This window comes from Vulpes vulpes, chromosome 11 (genome assembly GCF_048418805.1).
Source record: "Vulpes vulpes isolate BD-2025 chromosome 11, VulVul3, whole genome shotgun sequence".
Lineage (NCBI taxonomy): Eukaryota > Metazoa > Chordata > Mammalia > Carnivora > Canidae > Vulpes > Vulpes vulpes.
Window position 1 is genome coordinate 20,237,134 of NC_132790.1, and position 21,208 is coordinate 20,258,341.

The 21,208-nt window shown below is 48.4% G+C and overlaps 2 protein-coding genes across 10 annotated transcripts in view; one reads left to right on the plus strand and one right to left on the minus strand.

The window, feature by feature from the left end:
• Positions 1-5,458: 5,458 nt before the first annotated feature.
• CCKBR (cholecystokinin B receptor) lies at positions 5,459-16,261 on the minus strand. 2 transcript variants are annotated; one of them, XM_025987188.2, is made up of 5 exons: positions 15,963-16,261; positions 7,757-8,008; positions 7,361-7,613; positions 6,910-7,076; positions 5,459-6,610 (listed from the first exon to the last, which is right to left on the minus strand). In XM_025987188.2, exons 1-5 carry the CDS (start codon positions 16,111-16,113, stop codon positions 6,075-6,077), a joined length of 1,359 nt encoding a protein of 452 aa, XP_025842973.1. In that variant the 5' UTR covers positions 16,114-16,261; the 3' UTR covers positions 5,459-6,074. The 2 variants fall into 2 exon arrangements, with proteins under 2 accessions (XP_025842973.1, XP_072581893.1); XM_072725792.1 differs by lacking the exon at positions 15,963-16,261 and adding an exon at positions 14,910-15,024.
• The window catches only part of FHIP1B (FHF complex subunit HOOK interacting protein 1B), a 117,260-nt gene continuing 111,223 nt past the window's right edge, over positions 15,172-21,208 (plus strand). For 6 of the 8 annotated variants that reach the window (XM_072725780.1, XM_072725784.1, XM_072725766.1 and 3 more), the window contains exon 1: positions 15,236-15,473. The gene's annotated coding sequence lies outside the window, so the exon portion shown is untranslated. The other 2 variants (XM_072725768.1, XM_072725789.1) reach the window with 2 other exon arrangements.

The window sequence follows — 21,208 nt, forward strand, 5'->3', positions numbered from 1 at the left end:
TCTAGGTTGGGGGATAGTAAGTAAAGCTCAGAGAACAGGAAACAGCTAAAGGAATGTTGCTAGAATCTATAAGGGCCATTATTTCCAGGAGGTCCCTCCTCTAGGCATTTATCAGCAACAGAACTTTGACTACAGCTGGGGCCTGTTTTCTTCTTCAATCTTTGTACTTGCTTTCCTCCCCTCTCACTTGTTTTATCCCAGAAATAACTTGAAGGAACAAAGTCCTTCCATAAAACATCCTTTGCTTCTCACTAATCAGACCTGACTAACTAGAGTGTATGATCATCCAAGACTCTGGTTTGAGTTGTCTAGGAAAGGGGCCAGCTTTTGGCCTAAGGTCCTCCTTTGTTCATGTTCACTGTGATGCTTCCTCTTCTCCGGTTTGACCCCGGATCTAAGGGTTAGCAAGGAAACCTGCTTTCTTGTAAAGTTTGAGGGGGTAAGATTTTCAGGACAGTTGCCTCCCTCTTGTTTTGGGGAAATGAATCTTCAGGGGCTTTCCTCCAGGAATGGTGATTTGAGAAGTGGGGCTTGCTGAAGGATCTAGGTCTGCAGGGAGTTATAAACTTGCCTGTTTTTCTACTTTGAGTCCTGAGAAGAGTCCTGAGTGGTTCCCAATTGCTCCTAACTCCCCATCCCTGAATAACCCCTCTAGGACATCAGAGTTAGGATTCATAGTGATGATGCATGGGCTCAGGATGCGTAGGCTTTAGGGTCAAGCAGATCAGGATTTAAATTCTGCCTGACTCCACCATATTCTAATACCATCTCTTAGCAGGCCCCGAGCCTCCTATTGGACCCAGTGTTCTCCTCCCCTGAGTTAGGAGTGGTCTCTGCAGAGGACCTTGTTTCCTGGTGCTTTTCTTCATGCTGATCCTCAAGCAATCTTGAGTCTAACCCTTCTTATGCTATGTGCCTGGTACTGTGATAAGCACTTTGAGCATTGTTTTATATAATTCTCAAAATGGCAGTGTGAATTACGATTCTGACACCAATTATGATGTATTTTTTCCCACACCACCAAGCAAAGCTCTTACACCAGCTAGATATCTTACAACTTAACTGTGACATTATCTACCTAGAGATAGTGTTGGATCCCACAGATTCAGGGCTCAGTCACACAATGGCCCCCTTACTTTGGGTGCCAATTGTGAGTCCAAATTTTCACTTGTGCTCCTAACTGGCTATAGATTGGAGGTTCCAAAATCCCTTCCTTGAGTTCAGTTAATTTGCTAGAGCATTCACAGAACTCAAGAGAGACATTTTACTTGCTAGATCATCAGTTTATTATAAAAGAATATAACTCTGGAACAGCCAGGTGGAAGAGATGCATAGGGCAAGGTGTGGGCAAAGGGGATGGAACTTCCATGATCTCTCCAAGTCTTCTATGCCACTCTCCCCAATCTCTATGTGTTCACCTTCACATCTTTTTTTTTTCTTAAAAATATAAATGTATTTATCTGCATCATCACGTTCCTGGGGCACTCAGCTGGCCGGCCTGTGGGCCACAGGGTGGGGAGGGAAGAGGGCGTCAGGGCACAAGTCTGAGCGAGGCTGCCTGGCAGGGATGGGGGACGGCCTCACAGGGATCTGTGCTGGGCCTGGTAGCCGGACAGCACAGCGCGGTAGTGGGACAGCTCTTGGCGCACAGCCACCACTTCCTGCCTCAGCAGGGCGTTCTCCTTCTCCAGGAAGACCTCTTGGCTGCCTCATTATTCTTGTACCGTCGGCTCCAATACTTCTCGTCCTTCTGCTCCTCTGGCACCTGGATCTTCGGGCCTTCTTCATGATGGGCTGGGGCTTAAGTTCCTCCTCTGAGAAGCGATGTCTCCAAGGGTCAAAGGTCTCATGGCCAGGAATGCTTCATAGGGCTAAATCAGCAGGGTCTGGTTCAAATGTCATCAGCACCTCCATGGTGTCTGGAGGCTCTCCAAAACCTGTCCTTTTTGTTTTTATGGAGGCCTTATTATGTAGGCATGACTGATTAAACCATTGACCATTGGTGCTTAAACTGAATTCCCAGACCCTTTCCCCTCCTTGAAGGAGAGGGGGTAGGGCTGAAAGGTCTAACCCGCCATCACCTGATTGGTTCCTTGACAACAAGCTCACTTTTTCCCCATGTTTTTATTTAAATCCTAGTTAGTTAACATACATGGTAAAATTGATTTCCGGTGTAGAATTTAGTGATTCATCACTTACATATAATACCCAGTACTCAACACAAGTGCCCTCCTTAATACTCATCACTCATATAGCCCATCCCCCATCTGCCTCCCTCTATCAACTGTTCTCTATAGTTGAGACTCTTATTGTTTGCTTCCCCCTTTCTTTTTCCCCCCTTCCCCTATGTTCATTTGTTTTGTTTCTTAAATTCCACATATGAGTGAAATCATATGGTATTTGTCTTTCTCTGACTGACTTATTTTGCTTAGTATAATACCCTTTAGCCCCATCCATGTCATTGCAAATGGGAAGATTTTACTCTTTTTAATGGCTGAGTAATATCATATATATATATATATATCACATCTTCTTTATCCATTCATCAGTTGATGGATATTTGGGCTCTTTCCGTAATTTGGCTATTGCTGATAATGTTATAAATATCAAGGTGTTACGTGCCCCTTTGAATTAGTATTTTTGTACCCTTTGGATAAATAGCTAGTAGTGCAATTGCTGGGTAATAGAGTAGCTCTATTTTTAACTTTTTGAGGAACCTCCACATTGTTTTCCATAGTGGCTGCACCAGTTTGCATTCCCACCCACAGTCTAAGAGGATTCCCCTTTCTCCACATCCTCACCAACATCTATTGTTTCCTGTGTTGTTAATTTTAGCCATTCTGACAGGTGTGAAATGGTATCTCATTGTGGTTTTGATTTGTATTTCCCTAACAAGTGATATTGAACCTCTTTTTCATGTGTCTGTTAGCCATCTGTATGTCTTCTTTGGAAAAATGTCTGTTCATGTTTTCTGCTCATTAACTGAATTATTTATTTTTTGGGTGTTGAGTTTGGTAAGTTCTTTAGACTTTGGATACTAATTCTTTATCAGAATAGTCACTGCAACCAGCCCTTTCTTAAAGTGACCTAGGGGCTTTGGGAAAGTCAGCTCATTAACATGTCAAAAGGCACCTTTTTGGCTTTCATCACTTAGGAAATTCCATGGGTTATAGGGGCTCTGTGGCAGGAAAGAGGATAAAGACCGAATGTGTATGTCTTACTATAAATCACATATCACAGAAGTTAATGTAATCATTCCTGTTTTATAGCTGAGACTGAGTTCACTGAGATAACTTGTACAAAATCACACAAATTTTAAAAGGCAGGTCAGGCCCATTGGAACCCAGGTCTTTAAGGCTTAAAAGACAACACAGCATGCCTGGAGAGAGAAAAGGTGTTGGGGGCAGGCACCTGAGCTCAGTGTTGCCTACATTCCAACTGTAGGACCTCATGTCCACTAAGCTTTCTCAACTTCACCCTCCTCATCTGTCGAATAAAGAGAAATATGCTGCAGGAGAGCTCTGAGAATGAAGTGAATTGGTATTTGTAAGATGCCTGTCACGTGGCATTGAGAAGTGCTGGATTTCCCACCCTCCTCTCATCACCCCAACTTCTAGCCCAGGCTCTGTCATCTTCCCACCGCATCATGCTGTTCCCAGCCCAGTATGGGAAATTGGGCAGGAACACAAATAAATATGATAGAAGAGAGAAAGCAGTAAGTACTATAGGAGCAGACAAGCTTTGTGAGGATGACCAAGGAGGACTTTGTGGAGACAGCAATATTAAATCCAGACCTGAAATGTTCAACAGATTTCAAGAGATAGAAAATGGATGAGAAGTCCCTGAGACTCCACATTCGAGTAACTAGACAGGGCCGGGGTTAGGGTGTGATGGACATGTAAGTACCTCATAGACCAAAGGGCTGCACTGTGTGTGAAATAGTGTTATTCAGGCCATGCTAGGTTCTAGACTAGGCTGGACCACAGTACTTAGGCTCACACTCTAGGCTGAAATTGGACTTGGAGCACTACCCCCACGGAGCTTCCCACTGCCATCTGGTGGTCATCAGGAGCCCAGGCCCCAGCTGGAGGGGCTGACAGTAGAGCAGCCTCATCAAGGCAATCCCCCTTTGAGTGTGGCAAAGCCCGTGAGCAACCCTATTTCCACCCCCTGGAAAAGCTGGCATGAGAGAGAAAGGCCCAATATCTTGTCTTCAACAAGTCAGACCAGCTGGGATTCTATTTTTAACCAGTACTGTTGTAGTTGACAGCTTGGAACGCCTTCTCCCTCCTTTTCTTCCTGCGCGTCCTGCCTCTTGCAGCCCAGGGCCCTGTAGAAAGGATGGATGGGAGCAGCCTCAGCACTGGTAAACAGAAGACCACTCTCCTTTCTCACTGTTCTCCACTCCATTCAGACTTTGTCCAGCCCAGTTAGCGGGTGGAGTTAGAGGTGGTACTGGCTGTGAGCTTAACGAGGGTTAAATTTCAGGGATTTTCACTACACAGGCACCTTCCAAGGTCCTAGCAATTTTGTATCTGTAATTTTGTAGTCTTTTTCATAAAAAAAGGGCACCCAATTTTATAAGCTCCAGGCCCCATAAAACTTGGGTCTGCCTCCTGATGAGTATGGCTTTTTTCCCAACTCCAGCTCTGTGTCTACTTCAGTTGGATTTTCTTTTCCTGTCATGTTCTAATTTATTGTATGACCTTGAACAGCTTTATTTCCTGCTCTCTCAGTCTCAGTTTTCCCATCTGTTACAAGATGAAGTATCAAGAAAGCCTCCCAACATATCATACTTCTGAATATCCAAGTATGTTCCTTGGTGAGGTCATCTGTTCTTGCTTGTCATTATGTGTGGGGAGGGGTGATGTTGCTGTCTCTGCCTCTTTCTGGAGCTGGATCTGTGTTACAGTCAAAAGGGGGTTAGGCTCTGGGACTCCTCCTATTCAGATCCAGCATTTGCCTCCCCCTTTGTTGCTGGCCAGTAAAGATGATTCCATGGGGCAGAAGCTTGGCCAGATTCTGACATCAGAGAAGAGTGCATTAAAGAGGCCCCACTCTTTAGCTTCTGTATAGCTATCATGATCTGAACCCTGGTGTTGCAAACTGAGTCTTTTTATACAGTGCTTCCTCTTATCATTTCAATAAAATTTTAGTATCTATTAATATAGCTATGGCACTATTTCAGGAGAATGTGCTGAGGAATCGTGATGAATCATGGATATCTGACTTCCCACCCCCATCCCCATCCCCAGCTACTGTGTATGACCCTGGCCTTTATGTGGGTCCAGGATGACAACCCAGGAGAATACCCACATCCCCATTGAGCCTCGGACTGTGAGCTTTTTGGCAGGAGGTCATGCACAAGAGTGAGCAGCGAAAAGAGAGACCTGACAGGGAAGAGTCTACAAAATCCTGCGCCCCTCACCTGCCCCCCAGAAAAAGTCCAGAAAGGAAGTTCAGGAAGGAAGCCAAGTCATTTTTATTTCTTGAGTTTGGGTGAGGGATGAGGGGCAGGGCCATACTATTTAACTGGAAACGAATTAAGGACCTTTTCAGTGCAAAATAGGCTGTTGGTCAGGGGGGTGTGAGATTAGGCTAGTTAATATTTTCAGTGCTGAAATGGGGAAGGGCACTGTGAGGTCAAACTGGGGGCACCCTGGAGCATCTCAGGAGTCAGTACTGTGCCAGGCTCCAGAGCCCTAAAGAATCAGTGCCATTACTATGTGTATATGAGAGGCAGCCCAGATTCTCTTAGAGTTTCCACTATGTATGGATAGTCCACTGCTAGGGATGCTGTGTGTGTGTCTAAGGTCAGGGCCATGTTTCCATGTGCCAGGCTCAGTTCCATACCAACAGTGTGCTTTATTTCCTGTGTGGGAGTCTGGTTTGTTTCTTTTGTGTCAAGTAAGCCACTTGTGTATATGTGTGTGTTTGTGTGTGCTTTGGGATTAGTCCATGCTTTTGGGTGTAGTCTCCTTTGTCAGTGGATCTACCTCTCTTGTGTGTCTGGGTGGGTCCCTGCCTGTAGGAATGGGTGTGTCCCGTCTCAGCCTCCACTCTCCCCCTACCCCTCAGCCAGGCCCTAGCGTGCTGATGGTGGTGTAGCTCAGCCTGGACAGTGAAGCAATGGAAGGGGTGGGAGGGTCCTCGTCTGGAAGGGGCCGGGGGCGAGCTCGTGGAGGCCTGGGGCAGCAGCGGGCACACGTCTCAAGGCAGGCCTGGCGGAAGCGACGGTGCATGAAGCAGTAGACCAGGGGGTTGACGCAGGCTGAGGCGTAGCTCAGCAAGTGGATGAAAGAGATTGGCGCTCCGGAAAGCGCGCGGTGTGCACCCGAGCTGTCGAAGGCACGCCACGTGTTGGCACTATACAGTGGCAACCAACACAGGAAAAAAAGCACGACGATCACCAGCAACATCCGCACCACGCGCTTCTTGGCCAACAGCTTGGCCTGGTAGGGCCGGGGGCCACCTCCGGGCCCAGGAGCGGGCGCGGTCAGCGCGGACAGCTCCAGGGTCTGACGCGAGCGCGGAAGCTGCACGTAACAGCCGTCGCCATCCTCGCCAGCCAGCCCCGAGGGCCGGCAACTCCCATTGGGGGGGGCAGGACCTGAGCACAGAGCCGGGCGTCAGAGCCGGCTGAGTCCTCTCCGCCGCCAGCCCCAGCCCCACCCCCACCACACCCCCTGCCTCCAGCCCCGCCCACTCACGCTCCTGTCTGGCCCACCCACTCTAGGCCCCGCCCCTTCCCAGGGCCGGGGGCGGGGCCGCGGCGGGGGCGGGGCCGCGGCGGGGGCGGGGCCGCGGCGGGGGCGGGGCCGCGGCGGGGGCGGGGCCGCGGCGGGGGCGGGGCCGCGGCGGGGGCGGGGCCGCGGCGGGGGCGGGCGCGGCGGGCTGGATCTCACCCACCTGGTCCCGCCCCACTCCGCAGCGCTCCTTGGCTTCGGACTCGGCTTTCGCTGTCACTGTCCTCGTCGAAGCGAAGCCCTAAGTAGAGCTCGCGGGAGATGAGCCCGTAGGCCACAGCCATAACCACGCCTGGGACGAAGAACAAAAGCAGGAGCAGCAGTACCGACCTGGAGACAGAGCACATCAATCACATGGGTAACTGTCCACCTGTAATCACAGATGGAGGAAGAGCCAGGGCTTGTTTCTAGCGCTGGTGACCAGGCCCCTGAGGAGGAAGTGGTTTTTTGGGGTGCGGCTGGGAAGGGCTAGAGAACTGGGGAGCAGCCCCACATGGGAATTCCAGGGTGGTGGCTGCGGAAAGGGAATTGGAGGAAGATTCTGGGGAATGGGAGTAAACCCCTGATGGAGATGGAGAAAGGAATTCCCAGGAATAGGTAATGGGCACCCTCACCAGGTTTGGCGGACACGCGCACTGGGCCAACGATGCACGCACTGCAGCGCCCGGGCCCCTCCTGCGGGCTGTACGGCGGTGTACACCGGGTAGGGCACCATGAGCAGTCCAGAGAGCATCCAAGTGGCGATGATCACACGAGCCGCATGGGAACGCGTCTGCCACACGCGTGCTTGTAGCGGCCGGCAGATGGCACTGTATCGCTCCAGGGCGATGGCCACAAGGCTTAGTGTGGACACACTCACAGACACCCCTAAACAAGGGAAGAGGAAGGGGTCACCGAGGAGACTTGTATTACACACTCAACCAGTGTGATTTTCTCAGGCCCCACTGGGAAAGATCCCCATGTACGCCAAGGACTTTAGGACGGTGGAGGGGGGGGGGTGTCTCACCTACCCATGAGGTAGGAAACTGCCTTACAGACGACTGTGCCGAAGATGAACGTGCCCATGAGATTGGGCAGGAGGGTGAAGGGCATGCAAGCCACAGCCAGCAGGAGGTCGCTGACTGCCAGTGAGAGCAGGAAGGCGTTGGTGACAGTCCTCAGCCGGCGACTCAGTCCCAGGACCACGATGATGAGCACATTTCCTCCAACACTCATCAGAAAGATCACTGCATAAAGGGTGACCCTAATGGCCAGCTCCAATTCTGGGTAGGAAAAGGAAGAGGTGGCAGTAGGGAGTCTGGGTCCCACTCAGCCAGACCCTCCAAGCCCACTCATTCCCCACCTCTGCTACCCAGCTAGATCCCTCTGCATCCCAGGAGCACCTCCTCCCACGCAGTGGATGGTGAACTTGACTCCTTCAGGCTGCTAACCCATTGAGGCTTAGGGAAATTGGCTTGCCTCCTCCTCTTCTTGAGAAAGTCTGTCTCTTCTCAAGCTTTGTTCCAAATTCTTGTTTCTCTTTACAGCTAAACTTCTTGAAAGGGTTATTTACATCTTCGCATTCACCCCTCAGTTCATGACAGTCCAGTGCCCTATCTATCTCCTCCATCACCATTTGGATATTTCTCCCCAAGATCACGAAGCTTTAACTGCCAAATCCAAAGTTCTCTTCTCAGACTGTTCTACTTCATCCCCCTGTAGCATTTGACACTGTTGACCACCCCATTACCTTTTGAAACACAGGTGAGGTCATGTCCTACTTGTCTAAAACAACAACAACAACAACAACCCCTTTACCTGCTCTGTTCTGTCTGCAACCCTCTGCATGTTTTCCAGATTCTCTGCAAACTGTCCTCTTCCACCTCCCTCCTCCTCTTGCAATGCACCCACTTAAGCCACTGGATGACTCAGTTCCTTGAAGGCTTCATGCACGCTCATGCCTTCCCCACTTGCTAACATTGATTTCTCAGCCTGGAATGTTCTTTCACCAGCCCCCACTAATACCCTCCCCCCATCACAAACTTGTTTCCTGTATCTGGTAAATTCCTAATCACCACTGCCCTCCAAGATTCAGATTAACTGCCCCCCCTTTTGTAAGGCTTTTCTAGACACCTCATTTGGAGCTAATCTCCTCTTCCTCTGACCCATGCATGTTCCTTACATATCTATTAGAATGCTTTTTCTTTTCTGCCTTGTATTTTAATTATCTCCAAACATTCATTCTCACTCAACAAACATTTACAGAGGACTCCCTTTGTGCTAGGCGCTGGGGACAAAGAGATGAACATGACAAATTCCCTGCCATGTGAAAGCTCACAGCGTAGACGGAAACTTGGATATATAAACAGATAATTGCCACACAGTGTGATAAGGAGTGAAGTTGAGGATTATACAAAGTGCTGTAGGAGCTCACAGAACACTAGTGTTGCTGGGCGAGACAGAGGGCTGACCCCATTCATTTGTGTCATTGTCTATTGGGGGATGGATTTGTCTTTGGGCCTCTATATCACAGCCAGGCAGATCAAAGGAAAATTAAATTGCATTAAACTGGTCTCAGTCACCCAAACCTTGGCCTCAGCATGAGGAAGACCAGAGCTTGAAGGGAGAGAGGGCAGGGACAGAGCCTTCAAGGTTGTGGGGGAAGGAAGGGCCCAGAGGGGCAACCCCCTTCTGCAGTCCCATACATTGACTTTTGCCTTAGGCTCTGAATTAAACTATTTGCATAACAATAACCAATTTATTTGAAATGGGTGTAGGCATCTAGTGAATGCTATTTACAAGAGATTCCTGAACAGAACCCAGCAGAGACATTACTTGCTCAGATCACACAGCCAAGTAAGGTGCTGCTGAATCAGAATGGCAGCCGAGTCTCCAGATCTCTAAAATGCTTTGCCTCCTACTACTTCCTCACCCCTCTGTCATTCATCATGCTGCCTCCTTCTCCCAATCAAATCTCAATCTCAGTGCTTCCTTCTGCCTCTCTGTACTCCAGGGTGGCATTGCTCACTGTATTATGTTTACCCTCTATCTCCTCCACTGGACTGTGAGCTTCTTGAGGACAGGGGCGAAGCCCATCTTGTTCTTCAGCTTATCCCTAGCATTTAGCATAATGCCCTGCCCATAAAACATGTGCCCATGTTCACACATGCTGGCTAATGAATTTTGAATGAATCTCTGTCACTTTCCACACAAATGCACCTGCTTTGTCCTTCCCCATTCTTGCTTCCCCTCTGTGCCTCTAAAGCTCCAGCATGCCCCTTTCTCTCTGCCTGCCTCTGTTTCTCTGGAGATACATGTCTCCCTCTCTGCAAGGAAGGCTTATGCGTAGCAAATTTGATGTCTGTGTGTGTGTGTGTGTGTATGTAAATAAAGAACATCTAGGAGGGAGAGCTCTGTCTGATAGGTCCTTGGACCCAGAAAAAGAGCTGGTAGTCTATCCTGCACATTTTGTGTCTCCTCTCCCCCCACCCTTTCCTTAATCTCTCTAGTTCTATCAATTTTTCTCAGATCCTCCTCTGCATGTCTCTTTTCAACTAGTTATTTTTTCAAAAAAGTTTTATTTATTTATTTGAGAGAGAGAGAGAGAGAATGGGGGAGGAGCAGAAGGAGAAGGAAAGAAAATCTCAAGCAGACTGAGTAAGAAACCTGATGTGGGGCTTGATCCCAAGACCCTGAGATCATGACCTGAGCTGAAATCAAGAGCCGGCCCCTTAACCAACTGAGCAACCCAGGCACCCCTTTAACTAGTTTTTGAATAAAAAACCACACTTCAAGTTGGTATAGCACTCTGAGTATGGAAAGCACATTTCTCATTCATTCATCCAACAGATGTATCCCATGTATATCCCTGAAGTTGGTGGAGCAAAGATGAAACTATGCCCACTTTTATGAAGTTCTCAATCTGCATGGGGACTCCAAAAAACTAGAGTCTCAGTAAAATTGCCCATCACTTTTCTGTTTTGCTGGGCATTCTCTTATTTCCAGCCACCACTATTTTTCCAAGTCTTTACTGTTGAACAGTTAGGAGATGTGAAAAAAAAAATTTTAGAGCTAGAAGTCTTGGGAGAGGGAGGGAAAGATGAAAAGGTAGATCACAGGGTTTTTAGGGCACTGAAACTGTTCTGTATGGTACTAAGGTAGATAGATGTTATCATATATTTGTTAAAACCCATAGAATATATAACAAAAAGAATGAACCCTAATGTAAACTATGGAATTTAGCTAATAATATATCAATACTGGGTTATCAATTGTAACAAATGTATTGCATTAATGTAAGATATTAAAAATAGGGGAATGAGTGTGTGTGTGAGAGAGAGAGAGAGAACTTCCTGTGCTTTCCATTCATTTTTTTTGTAAATTTGAAACTACTGTAAAAGTAATCTATTAGTGGGTGCCTGGGTGACTCGGTCTGTTAAGCATCTGACTCTTGATTTCAGTTCAGGTCTTGATCTCAGGGTCATGAGTTCAAGTCCTGTGGCTCCATGCTAGACATGGAACCTACTTAAGTAAGTAAGTAAGCAAGTAAATAAATAAATAGATAAATAAATAAATGTCTATTCGTTTTCTCAAAAGTCACAAAAAAGCAACTGGAATGAAGATTTGTGTGTATGTTTCTGTCTACGTCTATGCATCCGTGTGCATTTGTATGGTGTAACGGGAGTGATCACAGTGGCTTCAACAACTAGGAACTTAATGTAGGGGTAGAAGAATGGGAGAGGCACTTTTTGAATATGAGTGCCTTGATTACCTGTGGGCATCATCCTGCTGAGCCAGGGAATTCAAAAGACTTTGGCAGTTCATTTCTGCTTCTGGGGTCTAGAGGATCTGCATTTGTTCTGTCCAGATGATTACAGAGAAGTATGAGCACAAAAATCCAGATAATGTGCCATAAAACAAAAATCAGTACTTTATAAGAAATAACACTGAAGCTGCTGATGCCTCAAATCCTACCTTCCACAGATATATTGGATCTGGTCACTCATGAACACAGATGTCAAGGTAATGCTGTGGTGAGCGTGGATAGCATCCAATTGATTGTGGGTAATAGCTGGGAAAATGGGGATATCTGAATGTTAATGGGCACTACCTGAGGGAGCAGGAATAGTATAGAAGGATGTATAGGCAATATCAGAGTGAAAATTGGATAAAACTAGTTTTTGAGATAATATCTGGGTGGGTGAGACAAAAAGACATCTTTTTGTGGACAAGGTCTGAGGTGGGTAACAGCTATGTGTCTGTAGGCAATGCCTGATTGAGTGTGGGTTACATGTAGATTTAGATAATATCTGAGCAAGTGCTGTAACATTTGTTCCAATTTTAGTATAGGTGCTGCTGAAGTGAGCAAGAGCAATTGTAACATCTGAGTGAGCAACGGTAATATCTGTAGATATGTTTGTGGATAACATCTCATTTTGTAGATAACAGCTTTCAGGAAACATGGATTACATTCAGAGGTCTGAATGTAATTGGGGGAATATCTAAGTGATGATGGTAGTAGCTAGAAAGCAGAAGTAATATCCAAGTATGTGTGGGCTATATTTAAGTGGGTATGGATGTGAGATGTTAACAGGTTAAGATGTTAAGTGAGATACTAATCTGACTGAGTAAAATAACTGAGTACCTGAGCGAACACAGGTAATATTTGAGTCTTTGTGGAATATCTGAATGTATGCGGGTAACATCTATGATTTTATGAGTAATATCTGGAAAAGGTTGCTTATGTGAGCATGGGCAATATCTATGTGTGGATAATAAAATGAAAGCAAATGTGTTTGATGGATGACTGACATCTAAATGTCTGTGGGCAATGTTAAATAACTGTGGGTGACAGCTGTTGTTCTGTGGATAGCATCCAAGTGAACATTAGCACTCAGGTCTGTGTGGATAACATATAAGACTAATGTGGGTAACATCCACATTTCTACTGGTAACACGGGAGTGAGCCTGGCTAACATGCATCTGTGGGGGTAATATCTGAGTGAGTGGCTAAGGGTCTTCGTGGGTAACTTCTAACTGCCTGGGCAACATACAGTTCTGTGTAGACGACAACATCCAGATGAGGAAGGGCAATTCTTGCACCTGTCCTCTGAATCACTTCATGTTCTGCTTTCTCAGGGTCCCCTGCTCTGATGACTATTCCTGCTCTCTGCTACACCTTCAGCCTTTCTCTCTCTTGGCCCATTCTTCATCAACATTTTAAAAAGACTCGTGCCTTTACTGTGTACACACACACACACACACACACACAAAGACAATTCCCTTACTACACACAACATTCCTCAACCCCGTGCTATTTCTAGACACTATCCTATTTCTTCCAGAAGTCTTGTCTACATACCTGGTACACATCTCATAAGCCCCTCCCCCACTGTCCCAAACCTCAACCTACTGTAAGTCAGGCCTTAACACCCATAACTCCTCCTTGTTAGGACTTCCTCCTTACTGGATCTGAAGGATGCTGTTCTGTCCGTATTGACTTACATCAGCAGCATTTGACATCATGTATCCCACCCTGCTTGAACTCTTTTCCTTGCCTTCTTATCTCTTTGATGGCTTCGTCATGAACTCTCCTTCCTTTGCCTGGCTTTTAAATATCAATTTCCTGGGCAGCCCGGGTGGCTCAGCGGTTTAGTGCCACCTTTGGCCCAGGGTCTGATCCTGGAGACCTGGGATCAAGTCCCACGTCAGACTCCCTGCATGGAGCCTGCTTCTCCCTCTGCCTGTGTCTCTGCCTCTCTCTCTCTCTCTCTCTCTCTCTGTGTGTGTCTCATGAATAAATAAATAAAATCTTGAAAAAAAAGTAAATGTCAATTTCCTTGGGGGTTCTGCCCCAGGACCTCTTTTCTTTTTATCCTATATAATCTTTGTATGATTTTATCTATTCCCATGGCTTCCATTAACTCCTGTAGGCAAAGACATTTTAAATCTGTATTTTCAGCTGATACCTCTCCCCTAAGATCCTGACCAGATTCAACAGTTCACTGGCTAACCACACCTAGGCATCTCACCAGCATTTAAACTCAGTGGGTTCCAAGCTGAATTTATAATCTTCTCCTTCAAACTTGTTTCTGTTCCTTTGTTTTCTTCATGATATAGCACCAACATTCATCTATTTGTCCAAGCCAGAGACCTAGATGTCATCCCCTGACCTCTTCCTCCCTCTCCATTTCTAATGAATCACCAAATTCTGTTGATTCCTTCTAGAAGTGCTTCTCAAATCCACCCACTTCTCTCCATCCCTACTGTGAATACCTTAGTCTAAGCCCCCATCATCTTTCACCAGAGTAATATAATAGCCTTCTAAAGTGTCCCCCCAGCCTCCACCTTTCATTTTTTAAAAAGATTTTTATTAATTTATTCATGAGAGGCAGAGAAAGAGAGGCAGAGACACAGGCAGAGAGAGGCAGGCTCCATGCAGGGAGTCTGATACAGGATTCGATCCTAGGACTCCAGGATCATGCCCTGGATTGAAGGCAGGCGATTAACCACTGAGCCACCCAGGCGTCCCAAGCCCCCACCTTTCCTATCTTGTACTCCAGTCCATCCTCTACACTATAGAACTAATCCTGGCTGTACTGTGGAGCCTTTCAGTAGTTGCCATTACCCTCATAATAAAGAATCCATACTCCTGGGGTACCTTGGCAGCTCAGTGGGTTAAGTATCTGCTTTCAGTTCAGGTCATGATCCCAGGGTCTTGGGATTGACCCTGGTCAACCTGGACCCCCAGCCCCAGGTTGGTTGCACTGGCTCCCTGCTCAGCGGGGAGTCTGCTTCTCCCTCTCCCTTTGCTCCTCCCCCTGGCTCGCTCATTATCTCAAATAAATAAATAAATAAAATCTTTAAAAAAAAATCCCCACTCCTTAGCCTGGTCTATGAGGCTCTTCATAAACCCTCTAGGCTGGTCTTCATCCCGAGTGCTCATTTTCCCTCTCTTATAGTGTATGTTTCAGGCACTCAGAAACCTACACAGCGAACGAAAGTGCCATAGATTTTTAAACTTTGGGCAATTAATCATATTGTTCCTCAGCTTAGAATGCTGTTGTTTTTTTTTTTTTTTTTTCCATTCCTGCCCCTTCACTTGTTTGGCTTTCCTTCATCTTTTTAATTTTTATTCAGTTACTTCTCAGGAGGCTGACTTCAAGACCAAGCTCCCAGGTTCACCTCGTCTATGAAGTTCTTGGTTTCCATCTCCTTTGGGTGCCCACAATTCAGACCCTCTCCTGGGACTTCTCACGCTGTTATTTTCTCACTGGTTTGTCTCCCTTTGCACTTGACTGTGGACAGAAGAGGGTCTAGACTGGGTCTATTTCATCCCTATGTCCCCAGCACTTGCTCAACTACAACAGCAGGTGTTCAGGAGACATTTAAGGAAAGAAAAGGTTTAGGAAGGGAAACCATATATTGTGAGCTGGGTTATCAAGAAAATGCGGCTGTTGGCCCGTGGGAGGAGTGAAAGTCATCTTGGGGACTGAGTAAGTGGAACCACTGGGGGTGGGGAAGAGATGGTGGCACAATGGATAGGAGATGAAGGGCGAAGCCAGGCTGTGAGAAGATGAGACCTAAGGAGAGGCAGGTTGGAGAGGGGCCTTGGAAGGGCCTGGGAGACAGAAGAGAGAGGGGACAGAGTCTTGATTAGAATTCCACCTTGGGAGGCTGGAGGATTTGAGGAGTGAAATGGAGACAGGCAGCTCTAGGGAGCAGCCCCCAGTGTCCAGCCTAACTCAGGTTTGAGGCTCTCTTCTGGTGAGGCTGGGGGTTGGGGTGGGGGACACAGGAGATTATAACTCTGACTTCCCATAGTGCTCCCTCCCTCCGCCAACCCTCTTCTTTCCCCAGTCTTGCCTTCTTTTCTTTTCTTTCCTTTCCTTCCCCATTGTGGCTCTGTGAACTGGATTTAAAAGGAAGAGAGACCTGGAGGGAAGAGGAGGTCCTTGCCTCCGACCGTCGGTGCCTAGAAGGGGGCTCTGTGTTGGGTGCGGCCGGGAGCCCCGGGTGTGAGGGGGCTCCGATCAGGTGGTGTGAAGCTGTGATGGAGTTTTTAATGAGCTGGGGAGGGCACGGGCGGGGGGGGGGGCAGAAGTGTCGGGGGAGCTGTTTGGGGACTGAGGGAGTACCGAGGGGATGGTGTAGGCGTCCGGGGAGGCAGTGGGGGCCTCTACCGGTGTGGGGTGCAGCGAGAAGGAGCTGGTGGAGGGGGTTTAGGGAGGCACCCACCTCGTGTCCCGGCTCCGCGGAGGCGAGGCGGCTCGCAGCTGAGATTGCCCGCACCGCTGCTGTTGAGGAGGGCGCCCCCCGCGCGGCACAGGGAAGCCCCCGGCCCGGCTCCGGACCCCTGCGCGCTCCGGTTCAGCTTTAGCAGCTCCATGGCCCCGGCCCAGCCACCGCCTCCCTCCGCTCGGCCGGGCGGGCTCCCGCTGCGGCTCCACCTGCTCGCGCCTCGGCTCGGGCGGAGGCTCCCGCCCCGCCCGGTCCCCGCCCCCAGCCTTGGCCCCTGCCCCGCCGCTCCTCCTCTGCGCGCCCCGCCTAGGCTCGCCGCCCCGCCGGGCTCGGCCGCCGCGGTCCCGCCAGGTGACTCCCCGCCCCCCTCCCACGCTCAGGACTCGCGCTCCCCGCCCCCCGACTGGCCTTCAGGCTCGCCCCCTCCCCGGGCTCCCCGGTTTTCTCCTAGAGATTTCCTTCCCGCCCACTCCCCTTCGCCACCGTCCCTCGGTGGAATTCTTGGGAGTGTGCGTGTGTGTGCGCGCGTGTGTGCGTGTATGGGCGAGGGCAGCGGTGGGGGTTACGGGTGGATGGAGGGTGGCGAGGGGGAGGTGCGGGAGGGGGAGAGGGTAAGAGGAGTTAGGGCGCGGCTGCCGTGGGATCCGGCATCTCCCCCTGGTGGGTCAGGGGACGTGGAGGTGGCACTGAACACGGTGGCATCAGCCGCGGGTTACTGTCCTGTGCCGCAGTGGCCCCAGTGACCGTGACACTATCGCTCTCATAGTTCCCTGAGTCTCTTCGCCAGGGGGCTGGGGCGGCCCCCGCATCTGCCCCTGCCTCTGCCCGCACACCCTCCGCCTCCTATCTTGGGGCGCAACACCCAGGCTCCCAAGGAACCCTCCGCCCCGGGGCAAGGACGCCGGCGGGGCGGGGTGTGTGCGGGGGTGTTGGCGGGCAGCGCTTGTCCTCGGGCAATCTTGGCTCGCAAAAAGGCTGCGCGGAGGAAGAGTCTGACTTGGGCGTCAGGGCCGCCTGGGTAGCAGTGAGAACAGCTTAGAATAAACGGGGGGGGGGGGGCGCTCATGGTGGGGCTTGGTTCCAATCCCGGCCCAGCCCTGGGCACAAGAGGAAAGGGGGCGGCTGGCTCTCATGGTCTCCAGGCAGCGCCCACCCTCGCCCACCCTCACCGACACACTGGCCCTCCCTGTTTGCTCCCAGTGCAGGTGGAGCAGCCATGTGGGGGGGTCAGGTTCCCAGGAGAGGGGACCCGAAAGGGGCCAGATCCCTGGGGTGCAGTGGGAGCAAAGCTTAAGCGGACAAGCACAGGCCTGAGGTGGTGGGCTCGGTTCCTCTGGCAGGACCTGCCTCCACTAATATTTCAGCCGTGCTGGCTTTCCATTCTTCATTCCAAGGAAACTCCAATATGACCTTGAAATTCCACTCGTGGGCTCCCAGCAGTATCTGTTGGAGGTGGGAGCACCGGTCAAAGAGCAGATTAGACTGTGGATGAGGTCTGAGTTTCTGGGGGAATTCAGAGAGCCCTATCCAGTCTATATTTTGGAGAGGACCTGTTCCAGCTAGCACGGAGTTTATAAGGAGGATTTAAGCCTGAGGTGGGTAGGGATGTTGTCACCTGTCTCCCCCCCACTCCCCTCCTCCTGGCACTGGTTGCCTTCCCCATCAGAGTGCCCTGGACCAGAAGAGCCTGATTTGCTGTTTGTTCAGCTCCAGCACAGGTGGCACCTCAGATAACCTGCTGGACTTTTCCCACATTGGATGACGGCAGGGTGTGGGGGCGGGGAGTAAAGGAAATGTAGGAGGGAGAGAGGAGTGGAAATAGGAGGAGATGGGCATTCACTTATTCAGCAAAGCATGTGCCAACTATAGGGCTGTTTACTAGCTGTCTCTTACATTCTGTGCCCGAGTAGCTCCAGCTCTCCTGGGCAGAAAGTGACAGGTAAGCCAACCATTATGACATATGGTTGGATGTACATCTGCGAAGATGCACCAGTCAGAAATTTAGGAATCAGCCTGGCTGCCTTACTCCCTTATGCTCCACCGGAGCAGAGGCTATGACAAAAAGCCCAGACTCCTCTCCAAATGTAAGGGATTTATTCTGCAGCTGCTGAGAGTGCTTCGGGAAGTCAGCTTGCACCTTCCAGCCCCTGTGGGAGTTGGCTGAGCTGAGGAAAAGCCTGTTCAGGCGAGGTCATGTTCCCTTCCTGAAGGGATGCATCCAGTGACTGCTCAGCATAGTGCCTCAAGGGTTTGACCTAGGCCATTGTGGGGACTGAGTCACTGCTCCTCTTTCCCTTCACCCGGTCCTTCTTTCATCCTTGCTCTTGCACAGGTGTTGACTCCAAGAGCACTCCTTAGTAAACATCCTCCACAGTAATCTCTGTCTTAGACTCTGCTTCCTGGGGAACATAACTGCCTCCCTCCCATAGTCAATCAATCATGAAGTCCTGTTGATTTTAGCCACTGAGTGTTCCTTGAATCCATCTGCTTATATCTGCGCTGACACTATCCCATTGCTTCTTGCACTGCTTTCCTAGCTTCTTCAGTGGTCCACCACATTTACAGATGCCTCCTTACATCCACCCTCCACCTTATAGCCAGAGTGATATGTGCAGAACACAAATCTGATTGTGCCACTCTTCTGACCTTTGCCTTGGGGATAGAGAAAATCTTTTCACAGTCTCTGAAGGCTGTGTGATCTGGCTCCTCTTGACCTCTCTAACCACCGTATTTCAAGTCCCTATGCATCTTGTTCTCTCCCCTGTAGACATCCTGGCCTTTCTTGAGTCCATTTTTTTTGAGTTTATGTCTGCCAGTTATATGACTTTTGCACATGGTCTCTAAAAACTTTCCTTCCTTATCTAATTAACTCCTGCTCATCTTTCTCATCTCAGCTCAAGGTATCAGAATTTCTCAGGGATGTTTTTCCTGGCTTCCCCTCCTGTGGTAGGTGGAATTGTGAAATGGCACCAAAGGATTTTCACTTTTGTATAATCTTCTTCCCTAGAGTGTGGGTAGAATCTGTAAATATGATGAGATGCTACTTCCATGATTATGTTATATGACAAAAGAGATTTTGCAGATGTAATTAATGTTACTAATCAGTTGACCTCAAGATAAAGAGATTATCCAACTCGTCCTAGCCAAATCACAAGAATTTACTCCGATATGCAGCAAAAGAGGAGGTCAGAGAGATTTGAAGAAGAATTCACACACTGTTGCTGGTTTGAAGATGGAGGGGGCCACTCGGCAAGGAATGCAAGGGGCTGTGGCTGGCTTGATGAAGGAGCAGGGCGCAGAGCAGGTACCTGAGAGTGGCCTCTAGCTGAGAGCGGTCTCTGGCTGACAGCGAGCCAGAAAATAGGCACTTTAGTCTTACAACCACAGGGAACAAGATTCTGCTAATGACAAAAATGAGCTTAGAAAAGGGTATCCCCCCACCAATCCCTGAGCCTCCAGAAAAGAATTTCATCTGGTTGACACTTTGACTTCAGTCTGGTGATGCCCTGAGCAGAGGATCCTCAGCCGTACTCTACCAGACTTCTGGCCCACATGTCTGCAACCTAATAAATGGATGTTGTTTTAAGCTTCCAGATTCATGGTAATTTGCTATAGTCGCAATAGAAAACTAACACATTTGCAAGCGATACAAGGAAGAAGCGGAAGCACTGGAAATTTGTTAGGATTTAGAAAGACTTGGAGTAACTGCTATGGCAGCTGATATGGAGGGCACCATAAGGGGTGGGACCAGTTGATAGTCCATGACATAACTCAGGTGACATATAATAGCAGTTTCAATGAAGCTTCAAAGTTTCAGTTTAAAGTCATGAAAGTAGTGGATAAGAGGGACCCAGGAGCTACTTAGGATGTAGGCAGAATTTAGAGGATGCTTCCATGTGGAGGGTGAAGAAGGATGCCACTTAACATGCATAAGTTTTCTGGTAACTGGTTAGGAATTGTTTTATGATCACCTACTCTGTTCAAAGCACATTAGTTTTAATCCTCACCAAGCTCTGTACATTTAAGTACAATATGACTGATCACTATTTTAGCTGAAAAAACTGTGGCTTTAAGAGAGTTTAGGAAACTTGCCCAAAGCCACAAAATTACTAGGTGAAAAAGTTACAATTCAAAGCCAGGGATTTGGGGCATTAGAATTCAGGTGCTCATACTATGATGCTTCTAAGAATGAGCAAAAGTTTTACTGAGTTTCTCTGACTACCTTCTTTCTCTCATTTTACACAATATTTTTTTCCAATGTTTTTGGGCTCGTAAAATCTCTCATGTCCTCTCCCCACCCCTCCATGCTCATATACCATCCTTCACTCACAATAAATAACCCGGTCCTCCCACTTCACAGAGAAAATAGTAACTATCAGACAGCAACTCCCACCAGCGAATCTGTTCCATTTTGGACATGGTAAGTTTCAGATGCTTATTAGACATCTAAGTAGGAATTCCAGTAGGAAGCTGAATATACAGGTTGCATAGGAAATAATGCAAACCATAGAATTAATGATAGTGTGTTAAATAAGAAGAAATGAGAAGCCAGGTCAGAAGTCTGGGAAAAAACCATATTTAAAGGTTGAATTGAGAAAGGCCAGCCTGGGAAAGAGACCAAGAGGAGTAGACAGAGAGGTGGGAGGAAAAGAAGGGGAACAGCCATCATAAAAAAGAAAGGAAAACTAATAAAAGAGAAAGAAGGATGAGAGAGAAGGAGAAGAGGAGAGAAACGGAGAGAGAAAGGAAGGGGAGGAGAGAGAATGAGAAGTTAATTTCTAATGCAAGATTTCTAAGAAGGCAGGGGAGGTATGGAATCCACAGCACGTGTGGAAGGTTCTATCTTTCAATAGGGGTAAAGACTCAATTGTAAGAGGAAGTTAGAAGAGAATAATCATAGATGGAAAATAAGTCACTGCCAACCAGCTAAAAATTATTATTTTCTCGACACCATGGCAGCTAAAGTGTGACTTTATGACCACGTTCTGGACAGTGGTTGTGGGCAAAAGTTATAAGTACAGCTTCAAGATCAAGCTTTTACAGGAGAGGAGTGGACTGCTTCTTCCTCATTGTCCTTTCCTGTAGGTTGAATGTGAATGTGAGGGCAAGCCATCTTCAGTCATGCCATGAGGGTGACACACTAGGGATGGCGGAGTGACAAGATGGTAGGAGCCTGGGTCTCCTATACTCAAGCCATTTTACTACCCCACGTTTTCTTGTATGAAAAAGAAACTGCAATCTTA

Excerpts from the sequence above, each read along its gene's own strand:
- CCKBR (XM_025987188.2), bottom strand. The coding sequence starts at position 16,113 with ATGGAGCTGCTAAAGCTGAACCGGAGCGCGCAGGGGTCCGGAGCCGGG. Across the intron at positions 8,009-15,962 it reads CCGCGGAGCCGGGACACGAG|AATTGGAGCTGGCCATTAGG; the intron begins GTGGGTGCCTCC and ends TTTCCTACCCAG. Across the intron at positions 7,077-7,360 it reads GCGCGTGTCCGCCAAACCTG|GTCGGTACTGCTGCTCCTGC; the intron begins GTGAGGGTGCCC and ends CTCTGTCTCCAG.